The sequence below is a fragment of the Pipistrellus hanaki genome (assembly GCF_964339955.1).
Source record: "Pipistrellus hanaki genome assembly, chromosome: 9".
Taxonomy (NCBI): domain Eukaryota; kingdom Metazoa; phylum Chordata; class Mammalia; order Chiroptera; family Vespertilionidae; genus Pipistrellus; species Pipistrellus hanaki.
Window position 1 is genome coordinate 9230266 of NC_140511.1, and position 17324 is coordinate 9247589.

Consider the following 17324-nt stretch of genomic DNA (forward strand, 5'->3'; position numbering starts at 1 on the left):
ACCTGACAACTTATTTCATTTTGCCAATCCCTTGGTGGAGGAGGAATGGTAACTAATTATAATAAGCGTTTCCCTAACTCCCATTCTTTCTTTCTTTTTTTTTTTTTTTTTCTAATATGTTTTTATTGATTTCAGAGAGGAAGGGAGAGGGAGAAAAAGAGAGAAACATCAATGACAAGAGAGAACCATTGACCAGCTGCCTCTTGCATGCCCTATGTTGGGGATCCAGCCCGCAACCCTGACATGTACAGTGACCAGGAATCCAACTGTGACCTCCTGGTCCATAGGTTGACACTCAAGCACTGAGCTACACCCATAGGGCCCTAACTCCCATTCTTTATTGTTTTTACTGCCTCCTCCAACGATAATAACTATTTGATGAAGGCAGAGACTATGTTTGGCTCACCACTTCAGAGCCTAGATTGGGAACTCAAAAAATAGTTGCTGAGTAAATGAATGAGTACCAGTGAGGCGGAGCTTCTTTTCATAAACTTATTACCTATTTGCTTTTCCTCATCCTAATCCCTGGAACTTGTTACCTTCCATGGGAAAATAAACTATAGATGTGGCATGGGAAGAATCTTCAGATAGGAAGGTAATCCTGGATTATCTGGGTAGGCCAATCTAATCACAACATGGGTCTTTAAAAGGAAGAACCTGCCCTGGCCATTGTGCGCACTGGTTGGACACCAAAGGGTCACAGTTTCATTTTTGCTCAAGGGAAGGTACCTCAGTTACAGGGTGCTAATAACTTGATTTTCACCTGGTGATGCCCATGTTGGTCTTCTGACCTATAAATTAAGCCACTAACTCATGATAATTTGTTACAGCAGCAATAGAGAACTAATATAATAACCCTCCCTGGTTTTCTGCAGATTATGTGACTTTTACCATGAATTTACCTGAATCTCAGAATGTCATGGATATTAAATCCTTCATCAGATGTAATACAAATATTTTCTCTTAGCCTAACATTGATCTTTTTTACTTTTTGTGTCCTTCACTGTATTAAAAGTTTTAAATTACATGTAATTAAGTGTTTTGTGGCTTCTGGGTTTTCTGCCTGGCTTAAAATGATCTCTTGCAACTTGAGATTTTATATATTTTTATACACACACACACACACACACACACACACACACACACTCGTGACTTGGTGCACAAATTCATGCACATTCAAAGGAATTAGAAGAAATATTTTAATATCACTATATGCCCTTTCTCTATAATAGAAGTGTCAACCAAATTCACAACTGACAATGACAGAAACACACGCATCCAATTGGCGCTAGCAAGGGCTTTATATGTGTCTCAACTTAGCCTTTTATAGATATAGAATAAACTTGTTTAATTAGAGCTGCTTTCTAATTTAGCTAAAATTTTTCCAGCCCAGTGAAGTACCCCAACTTCTCTTTCAGGTAATTTTCAGCAACACAGCAGTAAATATCAACACAAAGTAGATTATTATTGTAGATCACACAGGGAGAACAATGGGTAAAATATTTAACTGCAGCAGTGTTTGACTATATTCTGCTCAGTGAAAAAACCTGGTCATTTTCAGAGTCCACCCATTTGTTACTTCTTTTCAATCAGGTCAAGTTTCTAAGCTTTCTAAATCTCCATTTCCCGGCTAATGGAAAGAAAATAGGATTTCACCGAGTCTCCTATCTAGCAATTGAAGATACAAATAGCCCTGGCTGGTGTGACTCAGTTGTTTGAAGCATCACCTGTACCTACTCCAGGACTACTGTGAGGATCAAATGAGATGAGGCATGGAAAAACAATTCACAGACATTTGGTTACAGTGTGAAATGTTTCCACCTGGCTATAAAGCAAGTTGTGTTCCTGGCTGAAGAAACTGCAAGGAGGCTAGTCGACTCTAGGGAGGGGAGGCCAGGCATTGGTACATGAAATCATTACCTGGACGGATATTTAGCATATTAGCCATATATATATATATATATATATATATATATATATATATTCCTAAATTTTTTTCTAATTTGGAAGGTTTTTCACTTTTTATATGTGGATTTTTAATCCACCTACAATTGTATTTTTAAATATGTGATATGAGTCTAATCAAATTATTTCCTAAACAGACCGTCAATATGCCAACAAACTATATTAAGTAAATAATCCTTTTCTCTCTGAACTAAAACAGAAGTGAGAGTTTTAAAAAATATATTTTATTGATTTTTTACAGAGAGAAAGGGAGAGAGATAGAGAGCTAGAAACGTCGATGAGAGAGAAACATCGACTAGCTGCCTCTTGCGCACCCCCTACTGGGGATGTGCCCGCAACCAACGTACATGCCCTTGAATGGAATCGAACCTGGGACCTTTCAGTCCGCAGAACAACGCTCTACCGCTGAGCCAAACCAGTTTCGGCAGAAGTGAGAGTTTTAACAAGATGTCCTCAAAGGTTATTTTTATCCTTAAAATTTTATGATAACCATTAAAAAAGTAAATACTACTTTTCTATTTCTATTAACTTGGAAACAAAATTAAAGTTTGATTAGGGACTATAGCTTTACTCATTGACAATTTTAACATAAACAGAAAACCTGGTGGTTCTTCATTTCTTCTTCTCTCCTTTGCTGAAGTTGCTTGAGTTGCACTTGGAGCTGATTCTCCACTTGCCTCTGCTTGTCCAGGACCTCCTGGTAACGTTCCTTCAACAGGGTTCTCTCTGTCATCATTTTATCCTATTGGTAACAACAGAAGAAAAGTGTAATTCCCCAATCTAATTGCAGGAAACACTCACCAGACACCTGCTCAAGGCACTGTGTGGAGCTCTAGTGTCCAAAACTGCAGCCACTAGCCATGTGTGGCTGTGTTAACCTAAACTAATTAAAATAAAATTTTTTAAAATCCAGCCCCTCAGTCACCTCGCCACATTCCAAGTGCTCAGAGGGGCACATGACTGGTGGCTACCATGTTAGTCAGCACACAGAATATTTCCACCATCACAGGGAGTTCTAACACAGGAGTTGGCAATCCATGGCCTGTGGACCAAACCCAGTCATTGCCTGTTTTTGTAGATAAAAGTTTTATAGAAACACACCATCATCAATGGCTTAAAAGCTGATTTCACACTACAATGGCAAAGTGGAATGTTAGAACAGAGCACATACATGAAGCCTAAGACATTTATCATCTGACTCTTTAGATCAGGGGTCTTCAAACTACGGCCCGCGGGCCACATGCGGCCCGCAGAGGAGTCTGATCCGGCCCGCCAGGTTTTTTGGGCAGTGAGCGCAGCCGAGGTGTTACAGTAGGAATTAGTAGTTCATATAGTCCGGCCCTCCAGCTCTCTGAGGGACCGTGATCTGGCCCCCACTTTAAAAAGTTTGAGGACCCCTGCTTGCCAAGCCCTGCTCTAGGAAATAAGAGGAAGGAGGCACTTTATCATCCTTGAAGAATGGGCAAAAACAAAGAACATGTCACCTACCAAAATGCATACAGAAACAGGATTTTTACATCATTAGCTCTGAAAACTTACAAACTCACAAAGAGGTCTAGGGAACTTGGGATTCAGACTGAGCAAACCAGCAAGCTCTCATATAAAGTAGGGAGCAGAAGCAAGGACCACAGTTCAGCTCTGCCTCCTTCAAATCAGTAAATCAAGAAAAGTGGTTACCTTTCAAGGGGCACTAAAACTTAAAGAGGATCAATTTAAAACTCAGCGGTATAAGGTAGTGGGCAATTGCCATAAACACATGAAAAGAATAGCAAATAAAACTGGAGCCCAGTATCTTGAATTGCAACTAAGTTTTATACCTGAAAACATATTTTTTTAAATTAATTTCAGAGGGAAGGGAGAGGGAGAAATATCGATAGAAACATCGATACTGAGAATCATTGATTGGCTGCCTCCTGCATGCTCCCTACTGGGGGTTGAGCCTGCAACCCAGGCCTGTGTCCTTGACCAGAACTGAACCAGGAACCCTTCAGTGTGCAGGCCAATGCTCTAGCCACTGAGCCAAACCAGCTAGGGCCCACTGCCTTTTTTAAAGAAAAATACAACCAAATAAAACACAACTCTGGGCCTCTTTTGGCCCAATTGCCTGCCAGTGTCCACCCTGTTCAGATTAATACTAAAGTGTATTTAAAACTTTAGTTGGCCCATGAAATTGCTATACGGTCATCCAAACCCCACATCAAACTATGGGGACAAAGCAATACTCTATGTAAGTAAACTGATTACATAAGTGCTCCATAAACGATGACTTCCCCCCTCTCTAAGGTTCTCTTCTACACAGCACATCTCCACGAGGCCTCTAGTCTCTGGGATCTTTTCGCTGCCCGTTATTAATAACTCCTGGGTTGCTACTCTCCAGTTAAAAGTTTTCATTGGCATCATCTGATTAATGCATTCCAATAACTTTTTATTCCCATTTGCCCCTCAAGTACTTCAACATGCTCCACATATTCACTCTTATCTGTTAATACAAGTACTTTTCCTTTCTCCACTCAATTAGCTCATCTTCCCCAAAGGCCTCTATCTAACCCCAGGGTGCTTTCCTAGCATTATCCTTCCTCTTGAAAAATATACACTAGCTATGCATTCACTAAAGGGGTGGAAGTTTTTGCCACAAAATCAAGAGGACCTAATAGTTTAGCAGAGATAAATGTGAAGTTCTCTTAATTTCAAAAACTAATTACCTAGGAATAAAATGGGCAGATACAACTATATAATACATGAGACTTAATGGCATTTGACTGAAAGCTCAACACTGTGACAAGACTGCCAAAATAAACCAACAGCTTAAGAAACAGTGACTAACATGAGAGTTAGAGAACGGGAGGCCCATTGTATTGTGAACTAATTATAGTCTGTCTGGATTATTACATTTTGTTCTCAGGATCACATTTCAAAAGAAACACTGATAAGGTGGAACATGTCTAGGTGAAAGGTAACCAGAGTGATGAAAGGACTGAAAACATATATTTTTTTAAAAATGTTAAAAACATCTGGAGAACGTTTCACCTGAAAACTTCAGATCTGAGAGCTAAGAGGAAGAAGCAGGGGAAAACCTTCAAAAGTAAGTAAGGCGATTGGACAACTTCTCATGGTGGCAGCAACTGGTGGGCACTGAAGAGTGGTGACTGAGCTTCAAGCCTGGTGGTGTGTGCCGCCTCCGCATGGCTCCACCCCCCAGCCCCTGCACCCTGATGCAGTGCCAGCCCCGACTGGGGACGATGGCGGAGTATGTTCTGGGCCACAGCATGCTCTGGAGTTCCTTGGACCAAGTGTTCTCTGCCTTCTGGCAGTGGTATCCGAATCCCTACAGCAAACATGTCCTGCGGAAGACACAGTGCACAGGGAGGTGACCCCTGCCCCAGAGACTCCTGCTGGGCCAACCGACTATTTCCTGCCAACACTGCTCCCTCGGTGTATGCCCTGGAAGATCCTTCTGTGGACCCGCAGAACCAGAGCAAGACCACCTTCCCCTGAACATCAGCCACACCGGCCGGTGGTGCTGGAGGAACACGGTGGCGACTGTGTGAACTGATGACAGAGCTGGACTGGCATCCGCCGGGGAGGCTGGTCTCCTCTAGCTGACCTGGCATTTCCAGAGCTGTCCAGGAATCTGGTCTCTCCTGGTTCAAAAGCAATGTGACCAAGATTCTGAGGACATCTTGGCCAAGCTGCAAGGTAAGGCTCCTTCCAAAAGCCTTGTGAGACAGCCAAGGAAGCCGAGGAGGGGGCAGAGAACGGTACTGGCAGCACAAAGAGGCCCAGGACCTCGCCAGCAAGGCAGTCACGAAGATGCAGCAGCAGCAATAGCTTGCGTAGACAGCTGGCCCCAGTGCGGCAGCATGCCAGACCACTCGCCTGTACTCCACCTGCCCTCCTCCCTCTCCTGTTATTAAAAGCCAACTTCCAGCCCTAACTGGTTTGGCTCAGTGGACAGAGCATCGGCCTGCAGACTGAAGGGTCCCAAGTTCAATTCCGGTCAAGGGCATGTACCTTGGTTGCGGGCACATACCCTGTAGGGAGTGTGCAGGAGTCAGCTGATCAATGTTTCTAATTCTCTATCCCTCTCTCTTCCTCTCTGTAAAAAAATCAAAAAATTTATATATTTTTTAAAAAGTCAACTTCCAGTCCCATCTACTTTTTTTTTTTTTTGGGGGGGGGGGGATTGTTAGGGGGGTGTCTGTTTGGCATCTATAGTGTACCAGACATGTTACCCATGTCTGGGCTGGGCCCACTTCTTTCTTTTTAAAATATATTTTTATTGATTTCAGAGAGGGAGAGGGAGATAGAAACATCAATGGTGGGAGATAATCATTGATTGGCTGCCTCCTGTAGGTTCCCTCCTGGGGATTGAAGCTGCAACCCAAGCATGTGTCCTGACCAGGAATCTTGGTCCATAGGTCGATGCTCAATCAGAGCCACACCAGCTGGGCTGGGCCCACTTCTTTCAGCATCAGGTAGCTGAGGGCCAAGGGAGCAGAGAAGTGCCATGACTTGCCCAGGGTCACAGTGTGCAGGCAAAGTGGTCCTAAACACTAGACCATAAGCTCCATGAGGGCAGGGACCTTAATTTTGTTCTCTGCTGTGTCCCAAGTACCTGGAACAAGATCTAGCAAATAGCTCTTGAATTCAATCCTCCTTGGCTTCCTTGGCTGTCTCACAAGGCTTTTGGAAGGAGCCTCACCTTGCAGCTTGGCCAAGATGTCCTCAGAATCTTGGTCACATTGCTTTTGAACCAGGAGACCAGATTCCTGGACAGCTCTGGAAATGCCAGGTCAGCTAGAGGAGACCAGCCTCCCCGGCGGATGCCAGTCCAGCTCTGTCATCAGTTCACACAGTCGCCACCGTGTTCCTCCAGCACCACCGGCCGGGGAAGGTGGTCATGCTCGGGTTCTGCGGGTCCACGGGAGAACCTTCCAGGGCCTACACCGAGGGAGCGCACTTCCCCCTCGAAAAAAATACGTAGGGTTAACAAGCAAAAGAGGATTTAGATTTACTCTACATAACTCAAGGAAAAATTACAAGTTTTAGAGGTTCTGTCCTTATCCCAGAATGAGATACCACTTTAAGAGCTATTTTAAAAATGCAACATGCCCTAACCGGTTTGGCTCAGTGGATAGAGCATTGGCCTGCGGACTGAAGAGTCCCGGGTTCGATTCCAGTCAAGGGCACATGCCTGGGTTGCAGGCTCCATCCCCAGTGGGGGGGAGGGTGTGCAGGAGGTAGCCGATCAATGATTCTCTCTCATCATTGATGTTTCTATCTCTCTCTCCTGCTCCCTTCCTCTCTGAAATCAATAAAAACGTATTTTAAAAAATAAAAATGCAACAGACTGCTTTGTGAACAGTAAGCTTCCTATCTCTGGAAGTGATCAAGTAGAAGTTAGCTAACTAACGTCGGGAATTTTATAAAGGTGACTCCTGCATCTTTTCTGACTGAGATCACATGACTGGATATTCTGCATTAATACTTTCATATATCAACAATGACAGTTCAAAGACTTACCAGATTCTTTTCAATATCTTGATCTGTGTTTACCTCTGACTCTGCTGTCTTAAAGTCAGTCTACAAAGACAGAAACAGCATATTCAGAACTGGTCAGTGGCATTTGAAAAGGGAGAACTGCTCTCATACTTTCACCTAAAATCTGTGCAACGAAGAGGCCAACATGTTGGCTGCACAGCAAGAGCAGCACTGCTGCTCTGGTAGTGGATGCTGACATGCACCCTGCAGGAAGCACTTAGCCCCCAGGACGCCCAGATGCAGAGGCTACACTCATCATTACTCAGCGAGAGACATTACGTGGAGCCTGTCAGGTTCCTAGTCACCACAATTAGGCAATGGCTCCTGGCTTTACTATTTCTTGGACACCAGGATGAAGCCATCACATAGCACCAAAGGAAATAGTATGCAGCTGCCAATAAAAAAATTTTAAAAAAAGATAAACAGTAGTCTCCACCAACCATGAAGAAATATCTCTTTCCTAAAAATAAATAAATAAATTAAAAAGCCCAAATTCCATTGTAATAGTAGAAACTTGATACTTGACCTGTACAGCAATGTTCTGAGAAAGCTTCAGGGAAGAGCTATCCTGATCATCATCCTGATCCACTCTGACTCCTTCAACCCCATTTGCTGGAGGTACTACAGGTCGGAAATCCAAGCCTGTGTCCCTGCTCCCTTCCTTTAGGATGGAGGCTTGTGGGGACTTCTCTTCAGGACAACTCCCGGAGGCATGTTGCTTTGCATGGCCCCCTGCCTTAAGAGACCGAGTGACAGGATGGAGGCTCTCCCCGAGGCACGGATTCCCCTCCTCTCCTGCTGTGCTGGCCACGTCCTTCAAATCAGACTGAGACCCAGCGCCAGAAAGACCAAGGTCTGTGGCTATCAAGTTCTCTCCTAAAACCGCCTGGTGCGCTGCTGAGGTGTCACCTGCTGACGAACCAGGATTCTGCTCTGGTTGTTCCAAATGGACATTTCTGTTATTCTCCTTGGTTACCGTTTGGCTACTTACACTTGACGGAGGTGAGTTCTTGTGCTTCTGTGCAGGGTCTTTGGGGCTGCCAAAACACAAGACAAAAAGTTTCTCTCTTCACCCAGTCTTAAAGAGGGTGAAATACACAATACTTCTAACACAATCACTAAGAGAACAAAACTGGACTATATAAACCCCTCAAGTTATCAAAATGAAAAGGAATTTCCTTTCTACCCAGAGATTTTATCCCACATGCAGGGAGCACAGCTTGGTGGTTAAGAACCTGGATTCTGGCCCCAGCTGGTGTGGCTCAGTTGGTTGCCAGTTCAATTCCCAGTCAGGGCACATGCCCAGGTTTTGGGCTTGATCCCCACCCAGTAGGGGGCATGCAGGAGGCAGTCGATCAATGTTTTTCTCTCACATTGATGTTTCTCTCACTCTCCCTCTCTCTCAAGTCTATAAAAGTATGTATTTTTTTTTTTTTAAAAAAGAACCTAGATTCTAGAGACAGTCTCCAGTTATTGATGACACAAAAGTGACTGAAAATCCAAAAATCTTTGAGGGACAAGTTGAATAACTTTCAGAGGAAATAGCCTAATGCTAGTTAGAATATTTCATTTAGTTACATGTATTAATTTAGTTACATATATTTTAATAAAATATCAATTTAGTAAGTTTTTATTCCACTCTCACGTTTCACAAAAGTAATTTTCATTCAAACTCATTATACAGATCTCTGACCAGAACCACTTTTTAGGTTCTTAGAGTTTTCCAGAGCAGAGTTTTCTTCAAGTTGTGTGAGATACAAACACTTTTGAATCCAAAACTGAAGCTGTCAATAGAAATTTTATCCCAGACAAGTACATACATGTACAACACTGGGAGAGTTGTTTTATTGTTTATCACAGACTTAACATATTGTGTTTTTTTTGTTATTGTTTGTTAATCCCACCCAAGAATATTCTTTCCATTGACTTTCAGAGAGAGAGGAAGGGAGGGAAGAAGAGAGGGATGGAAGGAGAGAGATGGGTTGCCTCCTGCATACACCCGGACCAGGGCCAGGGATCGAACCTGCAACCCAAGTATTTGTCCTTGACCGGATACCGAACCTGCCACCCTTTGGTGCGTGTACTGGCCCACACACTAAGCACTGAGCAACACCAACCAGGGCAACATATTGGTTTTTAAAGAGATCTTTAAAACCTATTTACAGTGATATCCAACATTCACAACTATAAGTTTTTCATTCAGGAATAATGACTAAATCTGTGTTAAATTTCTTTTTTAAAAAAACTGGCTTTGTCAACTGATGTCCTCAAGCACCGCACACTAGAGTGAGGAATCGGCTCACTATCCTTGCTTTCCTTAACAGTACTTGTTGTTCAAAATAAAACAACTGGGAGAGCATCTTGCATTATGAAAATCTATGAATGCTCCGAGCTGATTCCGTGCTGGGAGTTAACCGAGGGACGAGGGGGCACCTAATTATAAATCTGGGCATGTGCTGTTAGTAGCTGTTTGACTCTGGGCAAATTACTTCATTTTTAAAATGCTACCTACATATTACAATTATTGTGAAGATTACATGAGACAATGTTTCTTAAGTGTTTAGTACAGTGCCTGGCACATAGTAAACACTCAATAAACTTTAACTGGTAATATCATTACTAGCAGTATGTGGCTGATTTTATTTATAAAATGAATATCCAAGTTTATGATTAGGCTTACTTAACATTTGCCCCATTACCCATTCACTAGCAAACTTCTGTTCATTTAAACAAATATTTGCATGGTACTCTGGAACCAGACAAGCCTGGGTTCAAACCCTGACTCCAACGTAGCTTGGTAACCTAGGGCAAGTTACTAACCTCTGCGTCTCAGTTTCCTCACCTGTAAATGGGAATAATATTAGCACCTACCTCCTGGTATTGTTGGGAGGATTAAATGTGTTAATATAGTACAGTATTATATATTGTGTTAAGTCCTATGTACTCTAGAAAAGAGCTAAAATAGACTATACAGTCAAATTAATGCAACCCTATACATACACTGTGCCACGCAAAGTGACATAGAAGGTTGGGTAATCATAATCCCGTCCCTCAAGAGTTCACATGGAAGGCAAAATCTATAATAAAAGCGTATTATGCTAATTAAATCAGATGTCCTTTCAGATGACCTTTTGGATGGACGAAACCGGGGCTTCGAAGGAAGCACGGGTCTCAGGTGCCTGCTGGTGGCCTGAGGGAAGCCTGGGTCCTGGGTGCCAGAGGGAAGCCAGCGCCAGCAGCCAGGGGAAGGAAGGCCTATTCTTGCATGTATTTCATGCATTGGGCCTCTAGTATATACATAAAGCAGTAAGCCACATTACCAAAGCTATCTATAGACACAGATATATAATATAAACACAAACACATAATTAACTCTCTCTCTATATATATACACACACACATATATGTACCTGTGAGTATATATGTTATATAGAAGATGTACATGTGAATATACATATGTATAATATACAAACACATACTTAAGTGAGCATATAATCCATGTAGGATAGAATGAGGATATACTCTCACTTTTGGATGAGTTTGACCACCTGTATTCTGTCAACAAATATTCTCATGTCTGCTGAGCGTCAGACACTGTTAGAAATACAAACATAGCCGAAACCGGTTTGGCTCAATGGATAGAGCGTCGGCTTGGGGACTGAAGGGTCCCGGGTTCGATTCCGGTCAAGGGCATGTACCTTGGTTGCGGGCACATCTCTCATTGATGTCTCTAACTCTCTACCTCTCTCCCTTCCTCTCTGTACAAAATCAATAAAATATATTTAAAAAAAAAAAGAAAGAAAGAAATACAAACATAGATCAGCTAGTCCTTACCTTTAAAAAACTTAATCTAGCACAGTGCTACTAGAGCCAAAAAGAGGAAAGACCAGCTACACTTCTGTAAGAGGCCCTTACCCAACCCCCCCCAAAAAAATCTTCCCAGTCAAGAGCCCCTACCTTACCTTAGACCATCTAGCAGACCTTCTTCTGATTTGGAAGCACAGGGACTAGAGGAGGATTCCGGAGGATTGGGGGCATTGGCCACACCAGCTACCTCGGACGCTGCCATCATGCTCTGTACACCCAGAAACAAATGACAGGCTACTGGCTTCACGTTTTAAAAATAATGTTCTTCCGCCCTCAGAATGTCCACACAACAGTTTTCCGGGGAAAGGACCAAAGTTGGCTCCGGGAGAAACACCTGAGTGTTTATTCTGCAGCACTGGTATTAAAGCCGCCGTAGGCAAACGGGTCCCAGCCGATCAATCCTCAGGAGCCACCATATTTATGTAAATACCTAGGAGGGTGTGCAAAGCTCTTCACTTTTGGCAGAAATGCAGTCATTTAGAACATCAAACTAGAGCCAGGGAGAATCTTTCAAATGGCCCACACACCCACCTTGCCTAATACCATTTACAAAGGATGCAATTTTTGGCCTGGTATCAACAATACCGTTTAAAATAATTTTATTGCTGTTAATTAAAAGCATTCTCCATTAATATGAGAAGTTTTAAGGAAAAGCAATGTTGTATTGGGCAACCCAAGTATCTTTTACTGTCAGCGCGCTCCCCAGGGAGGGGTACCGGGGTAAGTCTGATAACCACTGACCGATGACAGGTCCTTCCAAGTTACTAACTACGGGGTTGCAAGAGGGTGGGAACCGGGGTTACCCCAGCAGGACAACGAGCTGAAAACGGGGAAAACCAAGGAATGGGAACCGGAACAGATGACATTCTTTGATCAAAAGGTCATCTTTTATGTTGCAAGACAAACTCATGGCCTTCTATGGGGAAATAATATAGGGGGGAGAGGGGTATGTAACATAGGGTTAGTTTAAATTAGTTGATTTTAATAGTTATCACAGGTACACCCCAAAACCTACAAGAGCCCATAGGGCAATCATGGAGACCGCTGTGTCAACCCTTCAGTCACAAGCCAGAGATCCCCGGGCCTCAGTTTCCCCATTATACTAAGGTTCTAGGAGAAAATGGGCCCCCAAATCGCCATTACTGCACCCTCAGGTGCAAGCCTCCTGCCCCAGCACAGCCCGGGGGCCGTAACCGAACCACCGGGCAAGGGTCCTGCCTGCACGGCCGCGCAGCAGAGCCCGTGCGGGGGGCGCCTGGGGCGGGGGCGCACGGCGGGCTGCAGGATGTGCCGAGGGACGCCCGCCCCGCAGCCCGGGGCCACACCGCCGAGGCGGCCACGGCGGGAGCGCCGGGTCCTCGGGGCGGACGCGAAGGAACAATGGGTGGAAGCAGCGCCGGGGGGCCACCGCCGCCCTCCAACCCGCTACGCGGGCGGCTACCGCGGGCACGGCGCCTCCGCACCCTCCCCTCGGCCCGCACCCCGCGGGCAGCCCCGCCACTCTCCTAGGCCGGGACCCCCGCTCGCAGCTCCCGGCGCCTCCACGCCCCCCACTCACCTCCCGCCCCCGCGTCGCACCCGGGCCCGCGCGCCGACCCGCACCCACTTGGGCTCCGCGCCCCCGGGAAGGGACGGGGGAGGGAAGGGACGCACCTGAGCGGGCGGAGCGGGGGAGGGGCGGCCGGGCCTCGGGGGAGGGCCGAGCGCTGGCGGCGGCGCACCTCCCACTTCCGGCGGCGCGAGAGGAGGGGGCGGGGCGCGGCCGCAGGAGGAGAGGCGCGGGGGCCCGGCCGCCCCCGACGGCGCCCCTGGCGGCCAGAGTCGGCACTGCCGAGGGGACGCGGTCTTGCGGGAGCCCCTCAGCCACGGGCGGACTCGCAGGGACGCAGGGATGCGAGGAGGAAGAAGATGCTGTCGCGAGAAGGAAGGAGACGCGTGGAGGGAGCCGCTCTAGGAGGAACTCAGGGGCTGGGGGGACCGCGGCCGTCTGAGGAGAGGAACGATGTGCTTGCGACCGAGATGCCTTTTCCAGAGGACATTGTGGGGAAGACGACGCCTTCGGGGAGGTCCCCTGGGAGATGCCCGGGGGCTGGAGGCGGCGGGGCCCCGCGAGGAGGCGGCCGCGGCGCGCGCTGCTCCCGGGAGAGGCCCGAGGGTCGGGTCGCCCCCCCCCCCCCCCCCCGCGCCGCCGGCTGCGGCCGCGCGCGCTGATTGGCTGCGGCGCCGGGCGGAAGTGACGCCGCTGTCAGGGGCTCGGGCGCCCGGGAAGCCGCGAGTTTCCGCGGGGAGGCGGCGGGCCGCGCCGGTGAGTTGGGGCTCTGTCGGGACGGAGCTAGGAAGTTGGTGGCCCGGAGCGGGTATCGGGGTCCGAGGGCGGGGGCGCTGCACAGAGCGCCTCTAGTCCGGCGGGAGCGCCCGGGGCCCGGGCCCGGACCCTGGAGCCCGGATCGCGCGGTCCCCGTAAGGAGAGGCGCCGTGGCGGGGCGCGGGGTCCCGGGCGCGGAGCTGTGCGGGAGCCTCTGGGGAGCAGGACCTGGATTAGTGACCTGGACTACTTAACTGATTTAAACTAACCCAGGACCTGGACCTCCTCTCCCGCGGCACCTGGGCGCTGTCGGGGTGCGCCTGCAGTGGAGGAGGCGAAGACCTGCTCTCGGGGTCCTCACGGTTCCTTTCCGGGGAGCCTGGGGGGAGGGCTCCGGCCGGAGGGAAGGAGAGTGGTCAGCTTTCTCTTCTCCGGAGCCTGCACCCCGAGGCGGAAGGAGCCTGCCTAGGTGTGTCCCTGCCTGGCTGAGGGACAAGGTTTTGTTTTCCTTAATGGGTGTGCACACTGGCCAGGCCCCGGGCAGCTCGGGACCGCGGGAGCTGCTGCAAGGCGGGACTGTGAGGAGAAAGTGGCTGGGAACCGCAGAGGAGCAGAGAGGAGAAGGAATACAGAACTTCAGAGGGAGGTGTTAGATGGCCAGAGTTCCCTTCTCCCTTTGGGAAAGCACCCACTTTCTGTAATGTTTTGAGTCAGACCCATTTGGCATCCGTGTGAGGACTCCGCTTTGCCTCAGCGTCCCACCAGCGGGGCAGGGGCTTCTCCCAGGGCCCAGCCACGCACAGATGCACCCTTGCTGGGCACCATTCACCTGTTCCTGTCTCACCCGTTAGTTCCAATCTGGCCCTTCTGCCAAACTAGGGATGTTATTCCCGGGTTTGAAGCCTGAGACTCCCCTTCCAAGCCTACCTGCTGAGCTAGTGACCAAGGGCAGCGCTGCCCTGCTGCGCGCCAGTGATTTCCCCTCTCCTGGTGGCCCCCTTCCCCTGATGCCTGTTCAGCTGCGTTTGCGTTCTCAGGTTTTCCCCATTTCCCCTGCCTCCTGCCCACTCTCACTTCCCCTGGCATCCTTCAGATACGGAGTCAGGAAGTTAGCTACCACCTTCTAGGGAGCATTGCTGCCTACTTTTTTTTTTTTTTTTTTTTTTTTAATGCCTCCTGCAAGCCCCCTCTTGGGGATTGAGCCTGAAATGTGGGCATGTGCCCGGTCAGGGACCACACTCAACCAGCTGAACCACACCAGTCAGTTGTGGAGTTTTGGTAATAGTTCAAGCCTCTTCTGGGCTTCTGGAAGGAAAGAAGAGAGTGTGGTACAATGTTAGGACAAGAAGTAGAGTTTCTGGTTTTGTGCTGATTTGGCCTTCCTGTCTGGGTTCTGTCCCAGTCTATGCCTTGAGGTCCCTGGAAGTGACTCTTGGTGACTGGCAGTGTCTTTGGTTGCAGGTCCTGGAGTTCAGGGTGAGCGTCTGTTTGCTCCCCTGAGTTTGGGAGGATACCGTTTCTTTTCTTCTCAGGGTCCATCCGCAGGTCTCCACTCTGTGCCGAGTCAGCAGAAGTGAAAGTGATGCGTTTTCTCCGGCTGCACAAAATGAGCGAGAAGTGGTTAGCCAGACCCGGAGCTCAGCCTCGTGCAGACCCCAGGTGGGAATGGGGCTCCCTGCGGGGAGTTAGCCCTGAGGGCAGCTGGCCTAGAGTCAGCTGGGGAAGATTCTCATCCTCTCCCTGTAAGGGAGGAGGATCTCTGCTAAAGAGCAGTCCTGATTCTGCCAGTCATTTGTGGGAGTGGTGTGACCTTTGAGCCCTTTTGATGGCAGACTGGCAAGAGCAGCCTGGTGCCTGTTACACTGACCCGCTGCTAGTGAGACTGGGGTTGGTCCATTGCACCAGGGAGGTGCTCCCTGCGCTTGGTACTGGCCCATACGCCACCTGGCGCTGTCCCTGGTGGTCAGAGATGAATTTGAATACAAAGAGGGAATCACATGTTCCTCGTTAAAAGGAGCGGATTGGGGTTTCCCGTTGTACCCTGATGGCTCTGTCCCCCTCTGAGATCCCGCAGTTCTCGGATGCTCTCTTACCTCCCATGTCCTTTCTCTGTCTGCAGCCTACTGTTCTGATGCAGAAGGGGAGGCAGAAAGTGCCACATTTGGATGCCCCCCTGGGCTTGCCCACCTGCCTCTGGCTGGAATTAGCTGGACTCTTCTTACTGGTTCCCTGGGTCATGGGCCTGCCAAGGACCGGTGGGCCTGAGGCCCTGAGCCCAGGGGGGCTGAGTTGGGCTGTGCATCTGGACAACCTGGAGGGCAAGGGGCAGGAGGAGACCGCAGAGCAAAAGGCAGACGCCTTGGCCCGGGCAGCAGGACTGGTGAATGCTGGGCGCATCGGGGAGCTCCAGGGGCACTACCTCTTTGTCCACCCAGCTGGGCCCCAGTCAGACCAGCAGGCAGAGGCCATCCGGCAGCAGGCAGAGGCCGTGTTAGCCGGACATGAAGCTGTGCACTGGCACTCAGAGCAGAAACTGCTAAAGCGAGCCAAGCGCAGCGTCCACTTCAATGACCCCAAATACCCACAGCAGTGGCACCTGGTAAGTCCAGCCCTACAGTTTTCAGCTCCAGATGGGTAGATTCTGGATATCTAATTCTCTTTTTAAGATATTAATTAATTACTTTATTTTATTGATTTGAGAGAGAAGTATCAGTATGTTGTTCCACTTATTTATGCATTTGTTGGTTGACTCTTGTATGTGCCCTGACCAGGGATCTAACCCGCCACCTTGATTTATCTGGACGACACTCTAACCAACAGCTCCCCTACCAGGCTATCCAGTTCTTTACGAACTCTGGCTGTATTGCTCTCCAGCTGCCTGCAGAGACATTCCTGTGGGCTTTGGGGGTGTTTCTTCCTCGGGCTCCATCTTCCCTGTGCTCATCTCTGGAGAGCCCCTGGGCTACTGTGGTCAGGGCCTGGGTGCTGGGCCAGGCTGCCTGGGCTCAGGTGCCAGCTCTGCCACTTACTATCATGTGCCTTTGGGCAAGCTGCCTCACCTCTCTGTGCCTCAGTTTCCTTCTCTATAAATGGGAGATTTATTTTATTTTTGGGAGATTTTAAAAGTACCTCTTGTAGAGGTAGTAAGGATAAATGAATTAACATGTGAGTCCCTAATACATGATAAACACTTTACAGTGTAAACTACTAACATAATATAATCTGCATATATAAAAACCTAAGCGACAGAATGACCAGAACAACCTGCCAGTAGCTATGACATGCACTGATCCAGACCTTGCTGCTGGGGCCCATCAGCCCCAAATCTGGTTCACCTGCACCCCAGACCCAGACAGGAGGGAAGAGGGAACCCAATTCCTTACAAAATCGGCCATTTAGCTTGCTGCTGGGTCCAACCTCCCACGGTCCCTCCACCACCACCACCACCCCCCCACCCATCAGCCCCAATCACCGGCCAGGCTGAGAGACCCCACCCATGCACAAATTCATGCACTGGGCCTCTAGTATTATCATAATATATATTATGGAGCATAATAATTGTATTAGCCAACCGTAAGCCTAGCCACCATTTCATCTACTTTTTTATATTTTATTGATTTTTTACAGAGAGGAAGGGAGAGGGAGA

The 17324-nt window shown here is 48.1% G+C and overlaps 2 protein-coding genes across 6 annotated transcripts in view; one reads left to right on the top strand and one right to left on the bottom strand.

Annotated features, from left to right (window-relative positions):
* RNF214 (ring finger protein 214) overlaps nucleotides 1-13431 on the bottom strand; it is a 35361-nt gene extending 21930 nt beyond the window's left edge. The window contains exons 1-5 of one of the 4 annotated variants that reach the window (XM_084895584.1): nucleotides 13027-13431; nucleotides 11469-11581; nucleotides 8498-8543; nucleotides 7489-7548; nucleotides 2567-2707 (exon numbers count right to left, since the gene is read on the bottom strand). In XM_084895584.1, coding sequence (XP_084751710.1) covers nucleotides 2567-2707; nucleotides 7489-7548; nucleotides 8498-8543; nucleotides 11469-11578 — 357 coding nt within the window. In that variant the 5' untranslated portion in view covers nucleotides 11579-11581; nucleotides 13027-13431. Of the gene's footprint in view, nucleotides 1-2566; nucleotides 2708-7488; nucleotides 7549-8032; nucleotides 8544-11468; nucleotides 11804-12931 lie in introns of all 4 variants that reach the window. The other 3 variants (XM_084895582.1, XM_084895585.1, XM_084895583.1) reach the window with 3 other exon arrangements.
* A 122-nt stretch (nucleotides 13432-13553) lies between these two features.
* Nucleotides 13554-17324, top strand: part of PCSK7 (proprotein convertase subtilisin/kexin type 7) — a 28623-nt gene continuing 24852 nt past the window's right edge. The window contains exons 1-3 of one of the 2 annotated variants that reach the window (XM_084895572.1): nucleotides 13554-13678; nucleotides 15211-15337; nucleotides 15798-16277. In XM_084895572.1, coding sequence (XP_084751698.1) covers nucleotides 15810-16277 — 468 coding nt within the window. In that variant the 5' untranslated portion in view covers nucleotides 13554-13678; nucleotides 15211-15337; nucleotides 15798-15809. Of the gene's footprint in view, nucleotides 13679-15139; nucleotides 15338-15797; nucleotides 16278-17324 lie in introns of both variants that reach the window. The other variant, XM_084895573.1, reaches the window with a different exon arrangement.